Consider the following 27,851-nt stretch of genomic DNA (forward strand, 5'->3'; position numbering starts at 1 on the left):
GGTGGAAGTCTATACAATTTGCTTAGAAGTTTAACTGATCCAGTCAAATCAGTTAAAATGTACTTTGCTGATATTGTGTTATTAATGCAGGAACACTTAGATCCCAAACCATTGTTGATTGTAGAACGCTTTAGGTTTCATAAGTGGAATCAAAATAAAAGACAGCAGAGCAGCAACGGCTGGAATTTCTGGGAGCAATCTGGAAGGGGCAGGATATATATATCCCAAAGGGGAAGAGGTGGACTAAAGGCAGGAGGACACAACCATGGCTAAGAAGAGAAGTTAAAGCCAACGTAAAAGCCAAAGAGAGAGCATATCACAGAGCAAACATTACTGGGAAGCTAGAGTACTGTATTAGAAAGCTTTTAAAAACCAACAGAAGGCAACAAAAAAGAGTAATTAAGAAGGAAAAGATGGAATGCAAAGGTAGCTAGCCAATAATATTAAAGAGGATACCAAAAGTTTTTTCTAGATACATAAAGTGTAAAAGAGAGGCAAAAACAGATATTGAACCACTGGAAAATTATGCTGGAGAGGCAGTAATGGGGGACAAGGGAATGGAAGATGAACTGAATAAGTACTTTGCATTAATGTTCACTGTGGAAGAGACAAGCAGCATGCCCAAAGTTCGAGAGTATCGGGGATAGAAGTGTGTGAAGTCACCATTTCTAGGGAGAAAGTTCTTGGGGAACTGAAAGGTCTGAAGGTAGATAAGTCAACTGGGCCAGGTGGTGTACACTCCAGGGTTCCAGAAAAAGTGGCTGAAGAAATTGTGGAGGTATTAGTAATGGAGGAACGGAAAATTGACTACGGAAGCTTTATGACTGGTTATCAAATCTATCCATACTATCTTCTGGTCTTAACAGTCACATACTAGCTGATACTGGTTGCAACATTGCAACCGATATCTGTAAGTATGTGACGGTTAAGGCCCTAGGATAGTATGAATGGGATGGAAAATTATAAATGTCACTTCAAGAAGGGAGAGAGGCAGAATAAAGGAAACTATAGGCCAGTGAATCTGACCTCAATAGTTGGGAAGGTATTGGAGTCGATTGTTAAGGATGTGGCTGCATGGTATTTGGAAGCACATGATAAAACCGGCCAAAGCCCGCATGGTTTCCTTAAGGGAAAACCCCGTCTCACAAATCTGTTGGAATTCTTGGGAGAAATAGCAGGAATGGATAGACAAAGGAGAATCAGTGGATGTTGTGTACTTGGATTTTCAGAAGGCTTTAGACGAGGTACCTTGCATGAGGCTGCTTAACAAATTAAGAGCCAATGGCACTACAGGAAAGATACTAACGTGGATAAAGCAGTGGCTGATTGCCCAAAGAATGGGCAAAGAAGTGGCAAATGGAATACAGTGTCATGAAGTAGGGTCATGCACTTTGGTAGAAGAAATGAAAGGGTAGACTATTCTCTAAATGGAGAGAAAATACAAAAATATGAGGTGCGAAAGGACTTGGGAGTCCTTCTGCAGGAATCTATAATTTGCAGTTGAATCTGTGGTGAGGAAGGCAAATACAATGTTAGCATTCATTTCGAGAGGACTAGGATATAAAAGCAAGGATGTAATGTTGGGGATTTATAAAGCACTGGTGAGGCCTCACTTGGAGTATTGTGAGCAGTTTTGGGCCACTTATCTAAGAAAGGGTGTGTTGACATTGGAGAGGGTTCAAAGGACATTCACAAAAATGATTCCGGGATTGCAAAGCTTGCATATGAAGAGCATTTGATGACTCTGGGCCTCTACTCACTGGAAGTCAGAAGAATGGTGGCCTTATTGAAACCTATTGAATGTTGAAAGGCCTCAGAGTGGATATGGAAAGGACGTTACCAATGTTGGGAGAGTGTAAGACTAGAGGACACAATTTCAGAACAGAAGAACATCCTTTTAGAATGATGGGGAGAAATTTCTTTAGCCAGAGAGTGGTGAATCTATGGAATTTGTTACTGCAGGCAGCTATGGAGGCCAAGTCATTGGGTATATTTAAGGCAGAGGTTGATAGATTCTTGATTAGTCAGGGAATAAAAGGATACAGGAGAAGGCAGGAGACTGGGGCTGAGAGGGAAAATGGATCAGCCACAATGAAACAGTGGAGCAGACTTGATGGGCAAGATAGACTAATTCTGCTCCTATATCTTATGGTCTTATGGAAAGGGGAGTCCATTTCAGCATATGTGGCTGAATTTAAGGGATTGTCTGAGTATTGTCAGTTCAGCGATGGTCTTAGTGATGCACTGAGTGATTGTTTAGTTTGTACAATCTTACTAGAAAGCATTCAAAGACGGCTGCTAATTGAAGCACACTTACATTTAAAAGAGCAGTTGAAATTGCTGTATCAATGGAAACAGCAGCCAGAGATGCAATTGAGTGGCAGTCGGGAATGAAAGTGAGCGTGAACAAAATTGCAGCTTCTAGATGGAGGCTTGCCAAGCCTGGTAATTTATGTTGTGGCAGGGGTCCACGTATCCTAGACCAATGCAGGTTTAAAGGTTAAACTAGCAGAAACTGCAATAAAATAGGACACATACAAAGAGCATGTCAGGCAGAAGCCAGGAAGGATTGGGTCTGTCATGATCTGTAGTAATTTTAAGGTCACCATCAACCCAGTACTGAAAGTAGATCAACACCCTCTGTCCAGGATAGAGATTATCTTTTCTGGAAGGAAACACTTCAGCAAAATGAACTTCGCTGAGGCTTACCTACAGATGAAGATTGAATAAGAGTCCAAAGTGCTTCTCACCATAAACATTCACTAAGGGCTTTATCGCAATAATCGGTTTATTTTTGAAGCAGCATCTGCACCTGCACTCTGGCAGAAAGTTATGAACCAGGTGCTGCAAGGCTGCTCAGGCACTTAGCGTTACCTGGTGAGGATGACAAGGAACATCTCCAAAATCTCAAGACAGTGTTAAAATAATCAGAAGATTATGGGCTTAGAGCATGATGCAACAAGTGTGATTTATTTAAACTAAACATCACTTACTGTGGTCACACCATTAACGCACAAGATTTACACAAGTGTGCTAAGAAGATTCAAGCAGTGGTGGAAGCCCCAGGCCAAAGATTCTGACATGGGTCGTGGTTCTTTTTAGGATCTATCAGTTGCCATAATAGGTTCTTGACATACCTGGCTACTGTGATCAACCTCTTGAACTCATTAGATTGGGCGCAAAGGAAGCAGTGATGTCAGACACCGTACTCACACATTATGATCCACATCGTCTAGTGAAGCTTGCCTCTGCTGCAATCATGCCAAATGTTATGAGTGATGGAAGTGAACACTCCCTAGCCTTTGCATCGTGTTCCCTTACTGCTACAGAAAAAACACGCACAAATTGACAAAGAGGCCTTGAGTCTGGTTTGGGGTGTAAAACATTTCAACCAATATGCGAGAGAGGTTACCCTCATTACTGATCATCAAATACTGGTGTTCATTTCCAATCCACAGAGGGATGTTCCACTAACAGCAGCAGCACAAATACAGAGATGGGCTCTGTTTCTTGGAGGACACGTTACAAGATTGAATTCAATAGGACTAATCACAGAAATGCTGATGGACTGTCATGTTTACCCTTGGAAAAGGAAATACCTGAAAAATTTATAGAGGACACTCCTCTTGGAGTGTTCTCCTAAATGCAAATCGAAAACCTTCCTGTAATGGCAGAGATGATCCGACGAGAAACCAGAAAGACCCCACACACTCGGGTGTACATGGCCACCCAAAATGGCTGGAATGAGCAGCAGAAACTCCAGTTCCCCCATTTTTACCAGCCCAGGATGAACTGACCTTTGACAGCTGCTGCCTTATGAGGGAGTTGAGAGTTGTTGTACCATCCAAGCTGAGAGCTAAAGTGTTGGAGGAGCTACATGCCATGGTCAAAATGAAAGCACTGGCTCGAAGCTTTGTCTGGTGGCCTGGCATAGATCAGCAGATTGAGTAGCTTGCCATGCACTGTTTGAGATGCCAACATATGCAGAAGATGCCAAGAGCAATGCCACTTCATCCCTGGAAATGTCCTGCATTGCTCTGGCAGATGATTCATGTAGATTTTGCTGGACCATTCATGGGCACAAATTTCTTGGTAGTAGCAGATGCAGCTACCAAGTGGCCAGAAGTGTTCCCAATAGCCTCCACCATAACTTTGCACACTGTTGATGTGTTGAGAAGCCTCTTCTCAAGGACTGGTGCTCCAGAATACTCAGTCAGTGACAATGGACCACAGATTGTTGTGGAACAGTTTCAGTCATTCTTGAAAATGAATGGAATAAGACATATTACATCTGCACTGTACCACCCAGCTACAAAAGGCTTGGTGGAGAGGTTTGCCCAGAGCTCAAAGAATGCATTGCAAACAATGTCAGCAGAACACATTACACTACCGCTGAATCAGAAGCCCACCAATTTCCTCCTTGCATATCACAATGCAGCAAACTCCACAACCAACCACTCACCGGCTATGCTGTCCAGGGTCGTCCCTTGAATTCATGCTAGGATCTCCTCAAAGCCAATCTCAGAAGGAGTACGAAGGACAAACTGCTGAGATGAGTTGAAGGCTTTTCAAATAAGGAGGTTTAATGTTTCACTCCTGGACAAGCAGGGACTACAGAGAGATGATCAAAAGGGGGTACTCGGAAAGATTAAAGACAGAACTAGACCACTATCCTACACAGTGGAGATTGCATTTAGTGTCATCTGGAAATGACACATCGATCGGTTGAGGAGAGCAGGGTCAAGTGTCAGAGAGGCAAGGTGGCCAGAGCTGTCAGCAGTGGCGTATCTAAGGTATGGCAGGGAGGGCACGTGCCCTGGGTGCCACGTGAAGGGGGCGCCACTGAGCAGTTTCTGTTAAAGTCAGACAAGCCATCCTCGGATAGTGAAAAAAGAATTTTCTTCAGATGTATGATCTGTCTTTGATTATCATGGGTGAGAAGCACTAGGATGGCCTTATTTCAGAGCATTCTGTAAGAAGACCATGAAACGTTTCTTCACGAAGAAGAAGGAAAGTGGAGCTGAAGGACAGAAGAGATGAAAGTTGGAGGTGGAGGAAGCCAAGAAGTCGAGCAAGTTCTTCATGCCCTTCTTTGAAAAGCCCGGAACAAGTAGTTCGACATGTTCCAGGGAGTTGCCTGCACCTGCTACAAGTTTGTTAGAATCCGAAGGTGGATCAAGTACAAATGTGTCACAAGCCGAGGAGGAAGTCAAGTCAGATAAATCCGAGTATGACGTGATTAAGAGTGAGGCTGCCACACAGAACGTGAACATGAAAGGTGAGGAAGATGATGGTGGAGGTGGTGATGTTGAGTTTATTGACGAGATTTTACCTGACGAGTTTGAACCTGATGACACTGAACCTAGTGAACTGGATGGTGTCAAAGAGCCTGGAACTGTCATACCAGAAGTGATTGAACAGCATAACATTGGACTTCTGAAGTTCGACAAGGATACTGGAAAATCAATTCTGCCTGACACGTTGAGAACAGAAATAATAGAGCTGGGTTTGAAGTATTTCCAGAACAGTGAGGGGCCTTTCCTACCAACAAATAACCAGTCAATGAACAAAACTTGGTTCAAGAGGAAATTGGGAAATGGTCGTTGTGAGGAAGTGACTCGCTCATGGCTGGTCTATTCCCCTTCTAAAAAGTCTGCATTTTGTATCTGTTGTCTTCTCTTTTCCCAGTCAGGCCATCAATCCTCGTTGGAGCAGGAAAGTGGATTTAACCAGTGGAAAGTTGGTCGGCTGGTGGCGCAGTGTGATCAGCGCCGTACTCGAGAACGGAGGTTCCCAAGTTCAATCCCATGACAGACCGCTCCTGAGCACGCTCTCCATCCGTACTGGGTTGATGTCGAGCTCGCAACTCGACCTTGTAAAAAAAAACACTGCCACCTCCAGTTTAAATTCCCACTTGGAATATTGTGGAGGATCAAATACCCACCCCAACCCACCCGCTCTATCCTTAACTCCCCTTCCACAATTCCCCCCAAAAAGAAGCACCTGAAAGGATTAGTGTTCATGAAAATGCCAAGAATCATTGGGAATGCCTCACACAGTGGAAAGGAATGGAAAGAAATTTAGCTGGAAACAGGAGTTATTGACGCGGTATTTCAGTCACAGATTGAGAAGGAAAAGCAGAAGTGGTGTGATATCTTGATGAGAATCCTTCACTGCATAAAATTTCTTGCGACTCAGAACCTGGCTTTGCGAGGACACAGGGAGTCACTTCAGCTAGACAATGACTCCAATGTGGGAAATTTCCTTGGCTTACTGAAACTACTGGCCATCTTTGACCCTGTCATAAAAGAACACCTCACTCATTTGGAAAGTCATCCTGGATCCACGTCTTATCTTTCACCGGGTGTCCAGAACGAATTCATCCTCATGATGGCATCCACTGTTCACCAGAGTTTACTAAGAAGCATTCATAAAGCCAAGTACTATGGACTCATGTTCGACTGAACTCCTGATCAGGCACACCGTGAGCAGATGCCAGAAGTAGTGAGGTATGTGGAAGTTGACTTTGAGAGGAAAACAGTCCGTGTTAGAGAGTCCTTCCTTGGTTTTATCCAGGTAAGCCAGAAGGCTGCTGAGAGCTTGGTTGAAGACATCTTGAAACAGCTAGAGAAGGACGAAATGGAGCTACACAATTGTTGGTCACAGTGCTATGACAATGCTGCCTGCCGTGATGGCTGGACACAGAAGTGGTGTTCATCAAAGAATAAGTGAGAAAAACAACCTGGCAGTGTTTGTGAATTCTGACAATCACTCACTCAGCTTGATGGGTGTACATACAGCCAAGCAGGATACAATGATGGTCACGTTTTTTGGAACCATCGAAGCTGTCTACGTGTTTTTCTCTCGTTGAACACAGTGCTGGGAAAAACTCAAAAATGCCGTGCCTGTGGTTGTTAAGTCGGAGTCTGTAACCAGCTGGAGTGCAAGGACAGAAGCAGTGAAGCCCATCAACAAGAACCTTGAGGAGCTACTTCAAGTTCTCCAGGACATGATAGACGATGAAAACGAGACTGAAACAAGAAGTGACACAAGGCAGCTGTACAACCACATGTTGAGTTACAATTTTCTGATTTTACTAGGATTTTGGATCAAAGTACTCATTCGCATTAACTGTATTCAAAAGAGGCTGCAGGATCCTGGCATGGACTTCCATGATGCTGCTCTGGATTTGAAAGCCCTCTGAGATCATTTTTATGATGAAAGAGAAGTGTTGGTCAGTGAGTCACTCGAAGAAGGATTCGGTCTCTATCAAGAATGGAATATTGAAGTTGAAAGACGTCAGAGACGAAAGAAACGAATGGCTGATGAGAACTCAAGAGACGCTGGGTTAACAGCTAAGGGGGAAATGGAAAGAGTCATGAAGGGAACACACGACCATCTTCACAGAGAAATGGATGAAACGTACAGCTCTGATGTTGATGGACAGCAGCTATATGATGAAAATTTTGGATTGCAGAATGTTGCTATCAAGGTGGATCAACAGGAAAATATCAAGACCTGAAGAGCTTCTTGAATTTATTGTTCAGTATGGAGATGAGAGCGTCTTCCCCAATCTTCACATTGCTATTCAGATAATGCTAACCATCGCAGTTTCCATTGCCAGCTGTGAAAGATCATACAGCAAGTTAAAACTAACACTTTTGTATTTGAGAGCCTCCATGGGTCAAGGCAGACTCTCTGATCTTGCTCTGCTGAGTGTAGAAAGAGAAGAAACTGATAAAACTGACTTTGGTCACATCATAGATCAATTTGCATCAGTGAAAGCAAGGAAGGTGCAGTTCTAATTTTCATGTAGTGCCATAATTTGTTAATTAAAAGATTAATGAGCTTAACTTGTATTTTTGAGCTGATATTATGGTAAAGTTATCTAAAAGATGGGTGTCAGATGTCTGGAAAGGGACGCAATTTCAGTGCTTGCCATAGGCGCTATGTTCCGTAGTTACGCCCCGGCCATCAGAACCACGTCCTGCAGTCCCAGAGTCAACTTCTGCAAGCCACAGAGGAGGGCCCCGAACCTGAGGTTGTTTCACAGCCATGAGTCTCACCTGCCAAGCAGTGACTCTTCCACCACTCCATCGGGCAAGACATAATCACACATTTTGTGAGAAATCCTCCACAGCGATTAAATCTTTAAGCCTGAATGGGACAATTTAAGATTTACTATGCTGTGGATGTTTGTATATAGTCCTTGTATTATATAGTGTACTGCATGTGTATGTATGTATGTGTGTGTATGTACATGTGTGTGTGCACGTATGTGTGCGTATATGTGTGTACACGCACACACACACACACAGAGTACGCACACTAATAGAAAACAATATCTTACATGTTTGGGTTGAGATACATTCTATATTGAGTTGGAGTTTATAGCTAAGCAGGGAGGAGTGTTGTGTATTTAATATTTTATTAATATTGTAACTATACTGTTTGATTAAGCATTCTCAGTTTAAATGATTCATTACAGATTATACTTAATAGTATGTGAATGGCATAAGACAGCACACCACCACATTATACATGTGCATCTTGTTAGAAGTAAAAATGAAACTAGACATGCATTCCTGACTTTGTGATTAGTTTTCAATTAGTTTTGTGTTCTGGAGTTACAAGTTATAACAACAAAGTCATCAATACAGTTTTATCCTAGAGACACAAGAGAACTGCAGATTCTGGAATTCTGGAGTATCACTCAAAATGCTGGAGGAATTTAGCAGGTCAGGCAGCACCGACTGACGAAAATGAACAATTAATGTTACAGGACCATGTTGAGGGGTCTTACACCTGAAATGTTGACTGTTCATTTTCTTCCAAAGATGCTGCTGGATCTGCAGATCTCCTCCAGCACTTTGTGCTATTACCAATTTAAAATATCTAAGGTTACAGGATAAGTCAAGAGAGAAGCTTACTTGAAAAGCTAATACCTGTACTACAGGCTGCTGGTTTCAGTCAGTATCAGTGTTAAATTGTTACAAAGTAGGCATTGCTGTTCAAAGCATGGTGACAGAACATGTAACCCTAGGCTTGGCCGATGGTATTAGTCTAGGGGAAGACACTCTCCGGCCCGCCAAACTTGTGAAATCTCGTTTGTGCAGATGCTGCGTGATGTTTTCCTGTCACAAATCAGTACCACGAAATAACAAACAGTGCACCATACGCAATCAAACGATTTAGCTTTATAATTAATTTGACTGGAAGGTTAGTAAAGGAAACAAAAAGGGCCCATTTTAATGAAACAGTCTAAAGCACATGTTGAAGCTCACGATTTTCCTGTCTGTTTGTTCTCCATCGATTTCCCCCCAGACATCGTTGACTCCCGACCCCATTCTACATCCACTCCATCCTGTAGTCTACAACCTCTCCATTCTGGCATCTTCTCTCTCCATCTCCTGCCGAACAAAAGTCTGCGAATCCCTCGCTCTCAGGCACACAGGAAAGAATAACACCCCTCTCATTGGATGGCGCACATTCCAAAGCCCCCGTTACCTCTAGTCATAACCCAAACACTGCTGCTGCAGAGAAACCATTACATTAGCAGTGAAACCATTCCCAGGGCCTTACAAACACAAACAACACAGCACAGGACCAGGCCCCTCAGCTCACAAAGTTGTGCCGAACCAGCTAAAAAGTAAATCAACCCCCCCCCACAAACTAATCCCTCCTACCTACACAATGCCCATATCCCTCCATCTTCCTCACATTCATGTACATATCTCAACGTCTCTAAAATGTCTGTAATATATTTGCCTCTGCCACCATACCAGGCAGTGCATTTCAGGCATCCACCTCTCTCTGAGTAAAAATACTTACCCCTCACATCCCCTTTGAACCTACCCCCTTTCATCTTTAATGCACGCTGTCTGGTATTAGACATTTTCACTCTGGGAAACAGATTTTCCCTGTCTACTCTATCTGTGCCTCTCATAGTCTTATAAACCTCTATCAGATCTCCCCTCAGCCACCACCGCCCCAGAGTAAACAACCCAAGTTTATCCAGCCTCTCGTGATAGCACATGCCCTCTAAACCAGGTCCGGGTATATACTGCAGATACGTAACTACTAGAAACCACTGCTATATTATATATAGTGCCTATAAAAAAGTATCAACCCCCCACCCCAGAAATTTTTATGTTTTATTGTTTTACAACATTGATTAACAGTGATTTAATTTGGCTTTTTTAACAATAGTCAACAGAAAAAGACTCTTTCGTGTCTAAGTGAAAACAGATATCTACAAAGTGATCTAAATTAGTTACAAATATAAAACACAAAATAATTGATTGCATAAGTATCCATCCCCACCTTTAAAATGAGACAGCAAATCATTACTGGTGCAGCCAATTGGTTTTGGAAGTCACGTAATTAGTTAAATAGAGATCTGTGTGCAGTCAAGGTGTTTCAATTGATTGTAGTAAAAATACACCTGTATCTGGAAGGTCATAGTCATACTTTATTGATCCCGGGGGAAATTGGTTTTCGTTACAGTGGCACCATAAATAATAAATAGTAATAGAACCATAAATAGTTAAATAGTAATATGTAAATTATGCCAGTAAATTATGAAATAAGTCCAGGACCAGCCTATTGGCTCAGGGTGTCTGACCCTCCAAGGGAGGAGTTCTAAAGTTTGATGGCCACAGGCAGGAATGACTTCCTATGACGCTCTGTGCTGCATCTCAGTGGAATGAGTCTCTGGCTGAATGTACTCCTGTGCCCACCCAGTACATTATGTAGTGGATGGGAGACATTGACCAAGATGGCATGCAACTTGGACAGCATCCTCTTTTCAGACACCACCGTCAGAGAGTCCAGTTCCATCCCCACAACATCACTGGCCTTACGAGTGAGTTTGTTGATTCTGTTGGTGTCTGCCACCCTCAGCCTGCTGCCCCAGCACACAACAGCAAACATGATCGCACTGACCACCACAGACTTGTAGAACATCCTCAGCATCGTCCGGCAGATGTTAAAGGACCTCAGTCTCCTCAGGAAATAGAGACGGCTCTGACCCTTCTTGTAGACAGCCAGTCCAGTTTATTGTCAATTTGTATCCCCAGGTATTTGTAATCCTCCACCATGTCCACACTGACCCCCTGGATGGAAACAGGGGTCACCAGTACCTTAGCTCTCCTCAGCTCTACCACTAGCTCCTTAATCTTTTTCACATTAAGCTGCAGATAATTCTGCTCACACCATGTGACAAAGTTTCCTACCGTAGCCCTGTACTCAGCCTCATCTCCCTTGCTGATGCATCCAACTATGGCAGAGTCATCAGAAAACTTCTGAAGATGACAAGACTCTGTGCAGTAGTTGAAGTCCGAGGTGAAGAGAAAGGGAGACAAGACAGTCCCTTGTGGAGCCCCAGTGCTGCTGATCACTCTGTCAGACACACAGTGTCTGGATAGCTGCTCGATAGTCAGTATCCTGGCAGAAACTACACCATGAAGACAAAAAAGCACTCCAAACAACTCTGCAAAAAGGTTATTGAAAAGCACAAGTCAGGAGATGGATACAAGAAATTTTCCAAGTCACTGAGGGTAAAATGAATGCAGCAAAATACAGGGAATCCTGGAGGAAAATCTGATGCAGTCTGCAAAAGAATTGTGACCTGGGAGAAGATTTGTTTTCTAGAAAGACAATGACCCCAAGCATAAAGCCAAAGCTACACAGGAATGGCTTAAAAGCAGCAAAGTTAAAGTCCTGGAGTGGCCAAGTCCAGACCTCAATCCATTTGAGAATTTGCGGCTGGATTTGAAAAGGACTGTTTCCTCATGATCCCCAACAATCTGTTGCGAAACGTCAGACGTGTGTACTTGTGTGGCTGTTAGATACGACACTGTCTAGAGCAAACAGTTATTAAACAGTGTCAGTTTCATGTGCTTGTGTTCAAAAGTCAGTGATTTCTGTCACTGATAGTTGGTGAGAAAAAACAGTTTTCCACAACTGTTTTGCTCACTGTGGTTTCAAGCATTCAAGTTTGGAGACTTTGCTCCTATATCTTAAGTCTTATGGTGTCATGGAGATGCTAGACATGGTCGGGAGTGAAAATGAAAATAATTTCTCTACTTCAGCAAGTTGCGAACTACAAATTTGAAGGTATCGAAAATCATCTTGAATGTTACAATGAAAATGAAGATTTGGAGGATGCACTCATCGAAAGCATTGTATGAAGGCAGTCCATTATCTACACAAGGTGTCTGCACTGATTTTGTTCATTTACAGTCAACAGGGCAACATATGCTGAAGTCCTCTGACAATAACTATATTAGATTATGAGAACACTCAGTCCTCGTTTATTGTCATTCAGAAATGCATACATGCATTAAGAAATGATACAATGTTTCTCTGGAGTGATAGCACAGAAAACAGGACAAACCAAAGACTAACACTGACAGAACCACATAATTATAACATATAGTTTCAGCAGTGCAAAGCAATACCATAAGTTGATGAAGAACAAACCATGGGCACGGTAAAAAAAGTCTCAAAGTACCGGAGTCGATTGACTCCCGAGTCCCCGATAGCAGGTGGCAAAAAGGGAGAAACTCCCTGCCATAAACCTCCAGGCGCCGTCAACTTGCCGATGCCTTGGAAGCAGCCGACCACAGCCGACACTGAGTCCATCTGTCCGAAAACTTCGAGCCTCCAACCAGCCCCTCTGATACAGCCTCCCGAGCGCCATCCTCTGCCGAGCACCTTCGATCTCACCCCTGCCGCCAAAACAAGCAAAGCCGAGGATTTGGGATCTTCTGCTCCGGAGATTCCGGTTACCACACAGTAGCAGCGGCAGCGAAGCGGGCATTTCAGAAGTTTTCCAGATGTTCCTCCGTACTCTCACGTCTGTCTCCATGAAATCAGAATTGTGCACGGTGCCCTACTTGACAGATTACAGATATCATTCACAGGGGAGGCTGCGCGCGCTGCATTGCGCCGCTATCTTCTCCTCCAATTAAAGGTTTTCTTGTTTTAGGAACTAATATATACTTTTATAGTTCTGTAGTAGTATTGATAGTATTCTAATTTATTCTGTATTTTATTTAAATACATAACTTGTTACTCAGTTAAATAGTAGTTTATCCTCTTTTATTTTTTTTAATTATTTTCATGAAACTTTGGCTAATTGGGACAGAGAGTCAATTGGGCCGAAATGTGCTGGTCCTGGATGTGTCACAATTAACAGGGGATCTATTGTACTTCCATCTCAGTTTCTTCCTATAAGGGATGAAAACCCATTCTTTCCACCTTTCCAAAGGATCTCTTCACTGTAAGTCAGAAACCAGGGTATTGATACTGGGCTTGAAGCCACATTCAAAACCACACAGAGAATGAATAAACAATTTTGAAAATCAATTTTTTTTCATATTTAAATTATTGATGTGTTTCCTATTAAATTGATTTTCTAAGTCAACTATACTATTGTTTATAATCAAAATCTCAAAGAAATCAAGAAAACGATCAGCAACTCTGCACACAGTTGAGGGAAAGATGAGACACCAGACTGTTTAAAAATCATCCTAGACAACTGGGCAGTGCCAGCAAGGTCGTGATGCATTACTCGTACATGGTGGTCAGTTTTATACATAAATTATTGCATCCCATGTCCTGATAGTATTTCAACTGTGACGTTAGAGAAGTTCAGGTAGGGAAAAGATTAAAACACATCCATGCACTACCTCAAAAGTAACTGTTCATTTTGAGCAGCAAGTAAAACTTCAACTCCACTCCAGTATGTATAACTTTTTTTAAAAATACATTTGTTGTCCAATGTCCAACTCCAATATATCCACAATGAGACACTCCACAGGAGAGTCCATTTAAAAGAGCAGTTACTGCCAGGTTAGGAACAGCATATGATGTTCTTTGTCTGAAGGAGAAGTTGCTTAAAAAGAACTATAAAAGAATAAAATTATCTTGCTCTTTACATGTATTTATTGATATAATCTGGATCTACCATGCCAATTTTCCATCTGATTTCAGTTCATTACAGTGAGCTCAATTGTGTACCAGCCCCCTCTCAGTCTGTTTGGCTATGATTATCCGAACTGGAGTATAACAGTGGGGTATGTGATTGGAGCTTCATCCTTTATATGGATCCCAATATACATGGTGTATAAACTGGTGTGGACACCGGGATCCCTTAAGCAGGTAAGAGGATCAAAGATAAGCTTCTAACTCACTTGCTGCCCTCTCTTTATACTGAGGCAAATATAGTCGTAGGGTCACAGAAAAGTGCAGCAGAAAAACTGGCCCTTCGGCCCACATGGCCCATGCTGAGCCATTTGAACTCCCATTGGCCTCTATCAGGACCTTAGCCCTCCATACTCCTGCCATCCACGTGCCCATCCAAACATCTCTTAAACATTGAAATCGAGCTCACATGCACCACTTGCACTGGCTGCTCGTTCCACACTCCCATAACCCTCTGAGTAAAGAAGTTTAACCTCATGCTCCCCTTAAACTTTTCACCTTTCACCCTTAACTCGTGACCTCTAGTTGTACTCCTACCCAACCTCAGTGGAAAAAGTCTGCCTGCATTTACTCTACCTATAATACATAATTTTGTATACCTCTATCAAATCTCCTCTCAATATTCCACATTCCAAGGAATAAAGTCCTATCCTATTCGATCTTTCCTTATAACCCAGGACTCCTAGACCCAGCAATATCCTTGTAAATTTTCTCTGTACTCCTTCAACAAGTTCCTGAAAGTTCTTATCACTGTTCTCTCATGTGAGCAAAATGCACAATCTCCAAGCTCACCTTGTTCAGACTGATAAAACTGAGACTTGTTTCGCTGTCTTCTAAGTTCCTTTCTCCCTCCGGATCTCAACATCATTGAACTTTCTTCAATCGGTCTTATCCGGTGTACACAAGCCAACTAAACTAACCTTAGAGTCGATCATTCATAAATTCACAAGTTACTCATACTTCTTCTGTGCTCTTAATTAGTGCGAGGATTTGAAGTCAAATATATTCTCTGCTCTACTGCAGTGGAAATAGTATGTATATAGAATATGTATGATACCATGCATATAATATTTACAATGCAATGTGCAGACTGTAGAAGTTGATCAGAATTTCCACTACTTCTCCCATTTGAGTAACTTAAAATGTCTCTGTATATGAAATACATCATATCTGTTGGTAAGATATTTATTTGATTTGAGCTCCTATCCTCTTCATAAATAAACAAAATTTAAAGTTTCCCCAATTTTTCCGATGCTGCATCAACGACTGCGTTGGTGTTGCTTCCTGCACCCGTGCTGACCTCGTCGACTTCATCCACTTTGTCTCTAACTTACACCCTGCCTTCAAATTTAACTGAACCATTTCCGATACCTCCATCCCCTTTCTTGATCTCTCTGTCTCTGGAGATAGCTCATCTACTGATGTCTATTATAAACCAAATGACTCTCACAGCTACCTGGACTATACCTCCTCCTATCCTGTTACTTGTAAAAATGCCATCACCTTCTCTCAATTCCTCCGTCTCCATCGTATCTGCTCTCAGGATGAACCTTTTCATTCCAGATGTTCTCCTCCTTCAAAAAAAGGGGCTTCCCTTCCTCCACCATCAATGCTGCCCTCAGCTGCATCTCTTCCACTTTGCATACATCTTCCCTCACCCCATCCTCCCTCCACCACACCAGGGATAGGGTTCCTCTTGTCCTCACCTACCACCCATCAGCCTCCATGTCCAGCGCATTGTTCTCTGTAATTTCCACCATCTCCAACGGGATCCAACAACCAAACATGTCTTCCCCCCCCCCTTCTGCCAACTTACTGCTGTCCACAGGGATCACTCCCTACGTGATTCCCTTGTCCATTTGTCCCTCCCCACTCACTGATCTCCCTCCTGGCACTTATCCTTGCACCTCCTCCCTCAGTACCATTCAGGGCCCCAAACAGTCCTTCCAGGTGAGGTGACACTTCACCTGTGAGTCTGTTGGGGTCATATACTGTGTCTGGTGCTCCTGGTGTGGCCTCCTGTATATCGGTGAGACCCAAAGTAGATTGGGAGACCATTTCGCTGAGCACCTATGCTCCGTCCGCCAGAAAAAGCAGGATCTCCCAGTGGCCACCCATTTTAATTCCACTTCCCATTCCCATTCCGACATGTCAGTTCATGGGCTCCTCCACTGAGGCCACACCCAGGTTGGAGGAGCAACACTTTATATTCCATCTGGGTAGCCTCCAACCTGATGGCATGAACATCGATTTCTCAAACTTCCGGTAATGCCTCCCTTCACCATTCCCCATCCCCTTTTCCCTCTCTCACCTTATCTCCTTGCCTGCCCATTCCCCTTTTCTTCCTTCCATGGCCCTCAGTCCTCTCCTATCAGACTCCCCCTTCTCCAGCTCTGTATCTCTTTCACCAATCAACTTCCGAGCTCTTTACTTCACTCCCCCTGCTCTCAGATTCACCTATCACCTTGTGCTTCTCTCTCTCAGCCCCCCCTCACTCTTTCGCACACAACCTTTTCCTATTGGGATTGTACAGTGACAACCCAAATACCCTATGGAAGATGTGTCCAATGTGCCCTGTTGGCACATGGCATGCAGTGCTGCCCTCGGTTCTTTAAACCCCCACCCATAATTAAAAGATACCTAATGATTATCCTTACTGCCAAATGAAGCAATGAGTGATTTTGTGGAACCCAAGAGTGAGATGTTTTCACAGGAAATGTCTCACACCACTTAGGCAGCAGCTAGATGTTCACAAGAATACATGACCTTGGATGATATGTTTTGAAATCCTCACAGACCTGGTGTACACATCAGTATTTGGACAGTAAACAGTAACAATAACAAATCATTTGTTCGTTATGTGCTGTGTTGTATGATGTGGGTGATCATGGTCTTTCCATGACCATGATTGTTCTTGGCAAATTTTTCTGCAGAAGTGGTTCACCATTGCTGCCTTCTGGGCAGTGTCTTTACAAGATGGGTGACCCCAGACATTATCAATACTCTCCAGAGATTGTCTGCCTGGTGTCAGTGGTCACATAACCAGGACTTGTGATATGCACCAGCTGTTCAAACGACCGTCCTCCACCTGCTCCCGTGGCTTCACATGACCCTGATCGGGTGTGGTGGGGGGGGGGGGACAAAGCAGGGGCTACACCTTGCCCAAGGGTGACCTGCAGGCTAGCGGAGGGAAAGAACACTTTACACCTCCTTTGGTAGAGACGTATTTCCACCCCGACTCACACGGTGACAATACTAGATAGAAATGATTTTTCAATTAGTTTAAAAAGATTAACATTAATAATTTTGAACAGACCTTCTAAAATTGCTCATTTATTTCAATGTCTCTGATATACTTTTATTAATAGTAAAACAATGAAAACATCCTTTTTCCTTAAAAAGTCCATAATTATTGTTACTAATTTATTAATAAATTATAATCTCTGTTCAAAATTACATTGGCACATGGGAGGAATTTTAGGGTGGTGGGGTGGAGATACAGAACATCTGTCCCAAAGGAGATGTTAGAAGCTCCTTCCCTCCACTGGCCTGCAGGTCACCCTTGGGCAAGGTGTAACACCTACTTAGCCCCCTACACCCCGATCAGGGTCATGTGAAGCCATGGGGCAGATGGTGGATGGTTGTAAGGACAGCTGGTGCATATCACAAGTCCTGGTTATGCGGCCACTGACACAAGACAATCTCTGAAGAGTATTGATAATGGCTGGGGTCACCCATCTTGTCAAAACACTGCCCAGAAAAAGGAAGTGGCAAACCACTTCTGTAGAAAAATTTGCCAAGAACAATCATGGTCATGGAAGGACGATGATCAGCCACGTCATATGACATGGCACATAATGAATGAACGAACAATAGCCAATTTAGGCATATGCTCTCAAAAGTGTTTGCCAGCCCTGCCCAAGATTGTAGAAGATTTTCAAGCCGAACACATGGCTTTCATAGCCCACAGGGAAACTATTTTACATTTACTCACATTTTCAAAATTACTTATTCCGCTGAAACTCTATCCCTATTACCCATGTCAGCTACTTGCATTGTATGATCCATTGTTCTATACAAAGTTCTAATATTAACCTAAAGAAGCAAACCTTCTAGATACTCTACCACTTTTATTATATGTTAAATATTCTTTTCTCTACACAGCGCCTGGCAGTCTGCATTCGCCCAGAGAAGACGGTCAAAGACCAGAAGCCTGACTCCTTCTGCATGAATACCATTCCGTAATTCCCTGTACACATATATCAAAGCTTAGTGTTAGGATTTGTATGGAAATGTTTAAAAGTCCATTACAGGACTTGTGGGATTTGGAAATAGTTTTACTACCGTTAACGCTCCAGCTCCGGCAAGAACAAAAGAATAAACTGGATCGCGGAAATCTGGAGAGGGTTCAGAAAAGAATACAAGATATTTATAGATGCGTTATCAGTAATTTACACAGCATGACCTTTCACCTTGTCCCTTTGTTATTCTTGTGGTGCAAAAAAGAATATTTTGCTATTTCAACTGAAAGTGTCATGAAAAATTTTCACTTGTAATCAAGTGTTCAAAATTTAAGATAGCTTTTGCCACCTGAACTTTTCTTCAAATCGAAGTATCCTTCCTCTCCAGAGATTTGAATATCACAGAATTTAAAGACCATGTTTTACTGTAGAAGGGCTTTTGGTGACAAAACCTTCCGATACAAATAACACCAATTTTTTTCCCCCTCGTAAAAGGTTTATCTAAAATGAGTCCCTGAACTGGTCATGAGGTTGCAGGGAAGGCAGATGACTGATCGGTACTGTGAGTTCAGCAGACAGCTGGTGTTTCCTCTTTTGTTTCATTTTCAGATATCAATGTAAAGCTCACAGATGCTTTGTAACTTGGGTTCAACACAAGTCTTTCAGTTGGCAATACTTAGATTTGACATTAATGCACCAGGGGCCATTAATTTGGTGTTGTTAACTGCAGACAACCTCTTGTAGATCCAAACTGTCAGATGCAGACAGTGAAATAATTCAAAATGTATTTAATGTTCAGAGTAAATGTATTATTAAAGTACATGTATGTAACCATATACAATCCTGAGAATTAGTTTCCTTGCGGGCTTTCTCAATAAATCCATAGAATAATAACCATGTTCAACCAGTGTGCAAAAGACAAAACACTGTGCATTTACAAAAAGAAAGAAATAATAATAAATAAATAAGCAATAAATATCGAGAAGATGAGATGAAGAGTCCTTAAAAGTAAGTTTGTAGGGACATTTCATTGATGGGGCAAGTGCAGTTTTTGCCTTTGTTTCAAGATCGTGATGGTTGAGGAGTAGTAACTGTTCCTGAACCTGGTGGTGTGAGTCTTGAGGCTCCTGTACCTCCTCCCTGATGGCAGCAGTGAGAAGAGAGCATGACCTGGGAGGTGGGGGTCCCTGATGACTTCCCAAAAGATTCGGTCATGCAGTTTGTTACATAGGTCCATTGGAACTAGGAAGATTCCACATTCAATTCCTGAACTGTGATGGGTTAACTGATTTCAGCTAGGGTAATGATAGAGGAACCAAATGAAGTCTTCTTCCCTACCCAAAGTTCACCACCTCTTCATGGGCTATTCATTAGCCCTTGGCAAAAGGACACACTTTGTTCTCAAATGAAGACCGAATCACCCTTGACTGTGACACGTGAGACTGAAAGCTTGGTCACTACAAACATAAGCGTACCCACGCAAGAAAACCACAAGATAAATTTCCGAGAAGAATTGTGTGAAATGTATTGAAAAAAGCAGGGGAGCTAAGGTTTGTTTCTAGACTGAGTTCTATTCTCCCAATGATATTTCGCTCTTTCTATTGTAACTTCTACCAACCTTAAATCCTTATTCCTTTTAGATCATAAGAAATAGGAGCAAAATTTGGCTATTCAGTCCATCGAGTCTGCACCAGCATTATATCATGGCTAATTTATTTTCTCTCTCAACCCCATTCTCTTGCCTTCTTCCCTGATAAATCAAGAACCTATCAGTCCCCGCTTTAAATATAAATTCCAGTTTCACCATCCTGTACTATTCTATTTTCTATGTCCTCTGCCTAAAGACACTCCTCTGTTCTAAAGGGGGATTCTTCTATTTTGAGGCTGTGCCCTCTGGTCCTAGACCCTCCCACTGTTGGAAACATCCTTTCCACGTCCTTTTGTCCTTTTATATTTTCCCTCTGCCTTTTTCACTCCTTCCTAATCCCAACAACACACACACAGAGAACTTGAGTGAGAAGTCTGAAATGCAAGTTGAAGTCAGACCCCAAAACCCGTCACACCCCAAGGTTCAAACCCACAGCTGAGCCAAGTGCCCTCAAAATGTGGGTTTAAAGTACAGTACTGTCACCTGGTGGTTGGACAGTGATATTACATCAGACAACCTCGGGATTTGTTTCCCGCATTTTGCTCCCTAATAAATTAGTTATCAGATTGTTCCTGTCTTGATTCAGATGTGAAACACAGCTACTTGGGTAAGATACCGCGTCAATGAGCCCAATAAAAGTTCTGAAAGAAGGAATAATAAAAGTTAAAACATTTAATCGACAAATGACCTATTAGGCTTTATTTACTGAGATACAGCGTGGTACAGACCCTTCTGACCCTTAGAACCATGCTGGCCAGCAACCTCGATTTAACCCTAAACTAATCACGGGACAAGTTACAATGACCAATTAACCTATCAAATGGTAGGTCTTTGGATTGTGTGAGGAAACTGGAGCACCCGGAGGAAACCCACGCGGTCACGGTGAGAACGTACAAGCTCCTTACAGACCACGGCTGGAATTAGACCCATGTCACTGGTACAATAAGGTGTTGTGTTCACCTCTGCACGACCATGAAGTCCCATTTTAACAGCCATTGCAAATACATCCAGATAATAAGGGGAATAAGGATATGCTGAATAGAGTTTGTTGACTTGAATCAGTTAAAAGTACCTTATTTAATGACTTTAAAGTCTCTAAACAGTTACAAAGTTCAAAACGTCGTATTTGTGCATGTTTGTATAGACTAACACAAGTAAAATGCTGTTTTTTTTGCAAATAAGTTCTTACAGAAACATTGAAGTTTATGATTATTTTTAACTACAATTTTGTAAGATAACAGAAATAATGTTTGTAACTTTGAAGATTGTATCTGGTTAAACCTAATCATTCCCCTCGTTGTCAACATTCCGAAGTACTGAATAAAATGTAGTGACAATTGGTTATATCGCACTGTTGTAAGATATAGGTGAATGTCCAACAGCCTTGTGTTTCATATGTAAAGTGTAATTTGAATACACCTGCCTTGAGTGTGGTTTTTGATAAATATGTTTTAGAAAGGTCTCCAACAGACAACATTTGAAGTGGGGTCAGATTATTTTGTGACCAAGCTGTGAGCTTCTCAATAGGATACATGGGATTTGGCCATTACTTGTTGCCATCACTAATATTCCCTGAGAAGGTGCTGTCAATCTGACTTTTAAATTCTGCAGACTTTCCTATTTACCTCTATATTTCTAAGTTGGAATTATACTTTATTTGAAAGGAATCCTGCTGCTGTTTCTGTTCCCCATTCCCGCTTCCTTGTCCCTCTCATTGGTACAGGTTGGGGGACTGTGACGTGCTATGGTAGTAACCGTGATGAATAATTGTGGTTTATTCTACAGCCAGGGTGTGGAAAGGAGGGTGATTGATGGGGTACGGTAAACCAATCAAGCAAGTTGCTTTGTCTTGAATGGTGTTTAGATTCTTGGGTGTCATTGGATTTGAGTTCATCCAGATGAGTGGACAATATTTCACCACACCCTCAAACACATGGCCTGCCGTTGTAGACGTGGTGATGTTTCTGGTCACCAAAGACCTTCATAGTAGGGAACCCAGAGATGGTGTTGAAAATCAAGGGTGGGGTTGATTTTGGCGATGGTCACCGGCTGGTGAAATAGAAACATAGAAATCCTGGAGCACAATACAGACCCTTCAGCCCGCAAAGCTGTGCCGAACATGTCCCCACCTTAGAACTACCTAGGCTTTACCCATATCCCTCACAACACGCTGGAGAAACTCAGCAGGTCAGGCAGCATCCGTGGAAAAGATCAGTCGATGTTTCGGGCCGGAACCCTTCATCAGGACTGTAGGAGGAAGGGGCAGAGGCCCTTTAAAGAAGGTGGGGGGAGGGTGGGAAGGAGAAGGCTGGTAGGTTCCAGGTGAAAAACCAGTAAGGGGAAAGATAAAGGGGTGGGGGAAGGGAGGCAGGGAGGTGACAGGCAGGAAAGGTGAAGAAGGAATAGGGGAAAACACAATGGGTGGTAGAAGGAGGCAGAACCAAGAGGGAGGTGGTAGGCAGCTGGGGGAGGGGGCAGAGTGACATAGGGATAGGGGAAGGAGGGGGAGGGAATTACCGGAAGTTGGAGAATTCCATAGCCCTCTATTTTTCTAAGCTCCATGTAGCTATCCAGGAGTCTCTTAAAAGACCCTATCGTATCCGCCTCCACCACCGTCGCTGGCAGCTCATTCCACGCACTCACCGCTCTCTGCGTAAAAATCTTACCCCTGACATCTCTTCTGTACGTACTTTCAAGCACCTTAAAACTGTGCCCTCTCGTGAGAACCCTTGCAATGAATTACATTCAAGATTTACCCACTGTGGATTTAAAGATACATCCAAATCTTGTAACCAAAATTTTAAATATCGAATATTAATTGCCCAATAATAGAATCTAAAATTCAGGAGGGCGAGCCCCCCCTCCTTTTTAGATTTCTGTAAATACCTTTTACCTCACCTAGGATTTTTGTTCTGCCATATATATGAGGAAATTTTTGAGTCTACATTATCGAAAAAAGATTTTGGGATAAAAATTGGAACTGATTGAAATACAGATAGAAATTTGGGCAAAATGATCATCTTAATAGCATTAATCCGACCAATCAAAGACAAAGAGATTGGTGACCATTTAGTAAACAAAAGTTTAATCTGATCAATTAAAGGTAAAAAATTAACTTTAAATAAGTCTTTATACTTTTTCGTGATTGTTATCCCTAAATATATAAATGAATCAGTAACCAATTTAAATGGTAAACATCCCTATCTCTGACATTGTAACACAAGGCAGAACAGACACCTATGTCTGACACTGTGACACAGGGCATAGCAGACATTCTCGTGTCTGACACTGTGACACAAGGCAGGGCAGACACAGACACCCCCATGCCTGACACTGTGACACAGAGCAGACACAGACACAGACACCCCCATGTCTGACACTGAGACACAGGGCAGAGGAGACGCAGACACCCCTGTGTCTGACACTGAGACACAGGGCAGAGCAGATGCAGACATCCTCGTGTCTGACACTGTGACACAAGGCAGGGCAGACGCAGACACCCCCATGTCTGACACTGTGACACAGGGCACAACAGACACAGACACCCTCGTGTCTGACACTGTGACACAGAGCAGACACAGACACAGACACCCCCGTGTCTGACACTGTGACACAGAGCAGACACAGACACAGACACCCCCGTGTCTGACACTGAGACACAGGGCAAAGCAGATGCAGACACCCCCGTGTCTGACACTGTGACACAGGGCAGAGGAGACGCAGACACCCCTGTGTCTGACACTGAGACACAGGACAGAGCAGATGCAGACATCCTCGTGTCTGACACTGTGACACAAGGCAGGGCAGACGCAGACACCCCCATGTCTGACACTGTGACACAGGGCACAACAGACACAGACACCCCCGTGTCTGACACTGAGACACAGGGCAAAGCAGATGCAGACACCCCCGTGTCTGACACTGTGACACAGGGCAGAGCAGATGCAGACGCCCCCGTGTCTGACACTGTGACACAGAGTAGAGCAGACGCAGACATCCCCGTGTCTGACACTGCGACACAGAGCAGACGTAGACACCCCCGTGTCTGACACTGTGACACAGAGCAGACGCAGACATAGACACCCCCACCCCATGTCTGACACTGTGACACAGGGCAGAGCAGACACAGACACCCCCGTGTCTGACGCTGTGACACAGGACAGATCATTGAAAAGTCAGCTGAAAATGGTATTGGTCTTGGACAGTGGTCCCCAACCACCGGGCCACGGACCGGTACCGGGCCGCAAAGGACGTACCACCGGGCCGCGAGGAAATGATATGAGTCAGCTGCACCTTTCCTCATTCCCTGTCATGCACTGTTGAACTTGAACATAGGGTTGCCAACTGTCCCGTATTTGCCGGGACATCCCGTATATTGGGGTAAAACGATTTGTCCCATACGGGACCGCCCTTGTCCCGTATTTCCCCTGCTAAGATAGAGCGTTCCTATGAAACCTTTCGTGCCGAAATGGTGTGAAGCAAAGAAGCAACTACATTAATTCATTTGGGAAAAATTTTTGAGTGTTCCCAGACCCAAAAATAAATCTAACAAATCATACCAAATAACACATAAAACTGAAAATAAATAACACTAACATATAGTAAAAGCAGGAATGATATACACAGCCTATATAAAGTAGAAATAATGTATGTACAGTGTAGTCAGGAAGATGAAGGCAAAACGGATTTGTGGGGGAGAAAATTCGGCACATACCCGCATGTGCACGCAGGTGCCTGCGCAAGGCTTCATGGTCATTCTAGTCTTTCAGGGGTAAAGTGTCCCGGGATTTGACTGCTACTTTTGTCCCTTATTTGGGAGTGAGAAAGTTGGCAACCCTAACTGTAAAAGACATGTTGAGGTGAGCTTAACCCTACTTGAACACCCCCCCACCCCGTCAGCCGGTCCGCAAGAATATTGTCAGTATTAAACCGGTCCGCGGTGCAAAAACGGTTGGGGACCCCTAGTCTAGGACACTGTCTGTGGATCTACAATAGAAGATTGATCGGTTGTGAAAAATGACCTACATCAACCACAACTATTTCTCTTTAGACCAGGTAAGACACAACTTAGTGTGCACTGTCTTTTAATTTCTAAGTGGCAGGAAATTATATCCCCACACAAATTATATACTTTCTTAATTTCCTTTATGTCAAAAGGCTGTAATGAATTATCAGAAATGTTCTGATACAGATTTTGAATCATTATAGAATATAGCTTCAGCTCAGGGGTTCCCAATCCTTCTTATGCCAAGGACCACTATCATTAATGGAGGGTCTGTAGATCCCACATTGGGAACCCCTGCTCCACCTTCATCTATGAGTCCACGCAACCAGTTCCAAGCAGAAATTATTGAACCATGATAAGTAATTTGAATACCAGCTGATTGTGGCTACAGAACTGAAGTTAGCAGTGTTGTAACAACACCACCCTGCTGTTTCATATTGAGAAGCTGAGAGCCTTCCAAATTTCATGGTTTAGTATTTCCCAGGAAGCCATTTGAAAAAAGCTTCTTGGGTTAACAAAAAGAAATACTGCAGCCAAATAATGAAACTTCTCTATTCCGAAAAAATGTACCTGCATTCCTGAATTGTTCCACAAAAAAAGTCACAAAATCATAACCACAAGAGAATCTACAGGTGCTGAAAATCTTGAGCAACACACACACAAAATACTGGAGGAACTCAGCAAGTCAGCCGGCATCTATGGAGGAGAATAAACAGTTGAAATCTTTGGTTTAGAGACGCTTTATAAAGACTGGACTCTGACAAGACCAAGTCATAAAATTGTAAAGTTACAGTACTGTGCAAAACTCTGTGTATATATATAAAACTAGGGTGCCAAAGACTTTTGCACAGTAATGTATATGTCAACGTGGAGTGGAGAGCGAGATTGTAAATCTGGTGGGAGCAAACGAAGTTTGGAATGACAAGGGTGGAGTGCTGAGCGAGGGGTGTAGGACAGGTGGCAGAGAAAGAGTGGCAGGGATGGAGGGTGGCACGTGTGCAGAGACACCCACCCTGAGACACCAGCCAAGGTTATTTGTCTCCAAACAATTGCTTTATTGATCATTACAGAATGTCTCTCTGGTTCTTCCTGCTCCCTCCCCTCACCCTTCCCCTTTCCCCACACTCAGTCCATGATAGAGACCCATATCAGGTTTATCATCACTCACATACGTCTCCAAACATTCCCTCTAATTTTTTTTAAGGCTGCGCGGACCAACCACTACTCTGAGCAGGAAATTTGGACATGGCCTGAAAAATGTGCAGCGCTTTAGATGTATTTTTTCATTATATGAATATTTAGAATGAAAAATGAAAAATCACACACTTAGACGGCTCCAGTGTTCAGCAGGCTGGTGGTTCATTAATAATGAGCTCCTGACTTCCATTCTGTGTTTATTGTTCCAATTTTTAACAGTGTTGTAGCTTGAAACACTGACAATGTAAATACATTGAAGCTCTAAAATGTTTCAAAGTAAAGATTGTGAAATGTTTATTATTTAGAAAATTTATGGATTATATTCATTAATACACAATTAATTACAAAGCATTTCACAATATTAAGTTAGATTTCAAAATTATATGAGCATAATTTAAAAGAAAATTCCATTTGTGCGGCATGGGGGCATTTCAGTTACTGCACAGCTGTGCATCCATGCAACTTAGAGGAAACAGTGGTTATTATTTATGATTTGTTTTGGGGTTATGAATAATGCATTTAATTAGAATATCTAATTGCTTTGAGAGGCTGCAATCTTCTCTTGATGGTGTTCTTGAGAAAGTGTTAACTGGGAATTGTAGAGTATTAGGAGATGTCTGGAGTTGTGAAAGAAAGCAGTATTGTGATCAAGGGTGAAGAGTGTGTGAAAATAAGGACATTTTCTGGGTAGACTGCAGCTGAGGTGGTGAGAACAATTCTAGGCACCACTTCTTAATATATATATTATAGGCATCCGTTAGTCTCATGAGACCATGGACTTGCACCTTGGAAGGTTTCCAGGGCGCAAGCCGGGCAACGTTGTATGGAAGTCCAGCAGTTGCCCACGCTGCAAGTCTCCCCTCTCCACGCCACCGATGTTGTCCAAGGGAAGGGCATTAGGACCATACAGCTTGGCACCGGTGTCATCGCAGAGCAATGTGTGGTAAAGTGCCTTTCTCAAGGACACACATACTGCCTCAGCCAAGGCTCAAACTAGCGACCTTCAAATCACTAGACGAACGTCTTAACCACTTGACCACGCGCCAGATATATATAAACCCTAGAGAGAATACAGATTAGATTTACCAAGAGGATAATACTTACTTATTTTTGTTAAGATACAGTGCAGAATAGGCCCTCTGGCTCTTCAAGTCAGCCAACAAGCAACCCCCAATTTAACCCTAATCAAAGGAAAATTTACAATGACCAATTAACCTACCAACCGATACGTCTTTGGAATGTGGGAGGAGACCGTAGCACCTGGAGGAAACCCACACCTTCCAAGGGGAGGACGTACAGACTCTTTGCAGATGACGTCGGAATCGAATTCCGAACTCTGATGCCCGAAGCTGTACTAGAGCTGTGCTACGCTACCGTGGCACCAAAGGAATTAAGGAAGACTCAGTTTTGTGGGTTTGGGGGTTCCTATTGAGTCCAATGCGGGAAATGCTCGCCCTTCCACAGATGGGGCAGGTGGTAATTCATGGGACGGGTCAGTGAATGATGTGGAGCGCTCTTCCCTCTGCTCCGGGCCTTTATGTACTCCTGCTCTCCGGCCTCGAGGTTCCTGATACCTTCCTGAATCTCCCTTCTTAGCTCCAAAGAATAAATTGAAGAAGACTACATTCCTGTAACTTGATGCAAGGTCAGAATTCACTGTTCATTCCTTTAACTGCGTGAATTGCCAGGGAATTCCACAGTGAGTTAAAAGCTAACCACAGTGGTTGCAGAATTAGACAGAGGCCTGACCAGGAACAGATGGAAAATTTGT

General features: G+C 43.0%; 1 protein-coding gene across 1 annotated transcript in view; it reads left to right on the plus strand.

Moving 5' to 3' along the window:
• slc6a4b (solute carrier family 6 member 4b) overlaps window positions 1-18,234 on the plus strand; it is a 74,532-nt gene extending 56,298 nt beyond the window's left edge. Inside the window, exons 12-13 of the mRNA XM_063034548.1 lie at window positions 13,999-14,166; window positions 18,154-18,234. Coding sequence (XP_062890618.1) covers window positions 13,999-14,166; window positions 18,154-18,234 — 249 coding nt within the window. The remainder of the gene's footprint in view (window positions 1-13,998; window positions 14,167-18,153) is intronic.
• Window positions 18,235-27,851: the final 9,617 nt, after the last annotated feature.

This window comes from Mobula hypostoma, chromosome 27, assembly GCF_963921235.1.
Source record: "Mobula hypostoma chromosome 27, sMobHyp1.1, whole genome shotgun sequence".
Taxonomy (NCBI): Eukaryota; Metazoa; Chordata; class Chondrichthyes; order Myliobatiformes; family Myliobatidae; genus Mobula; species Mobula hypostoma.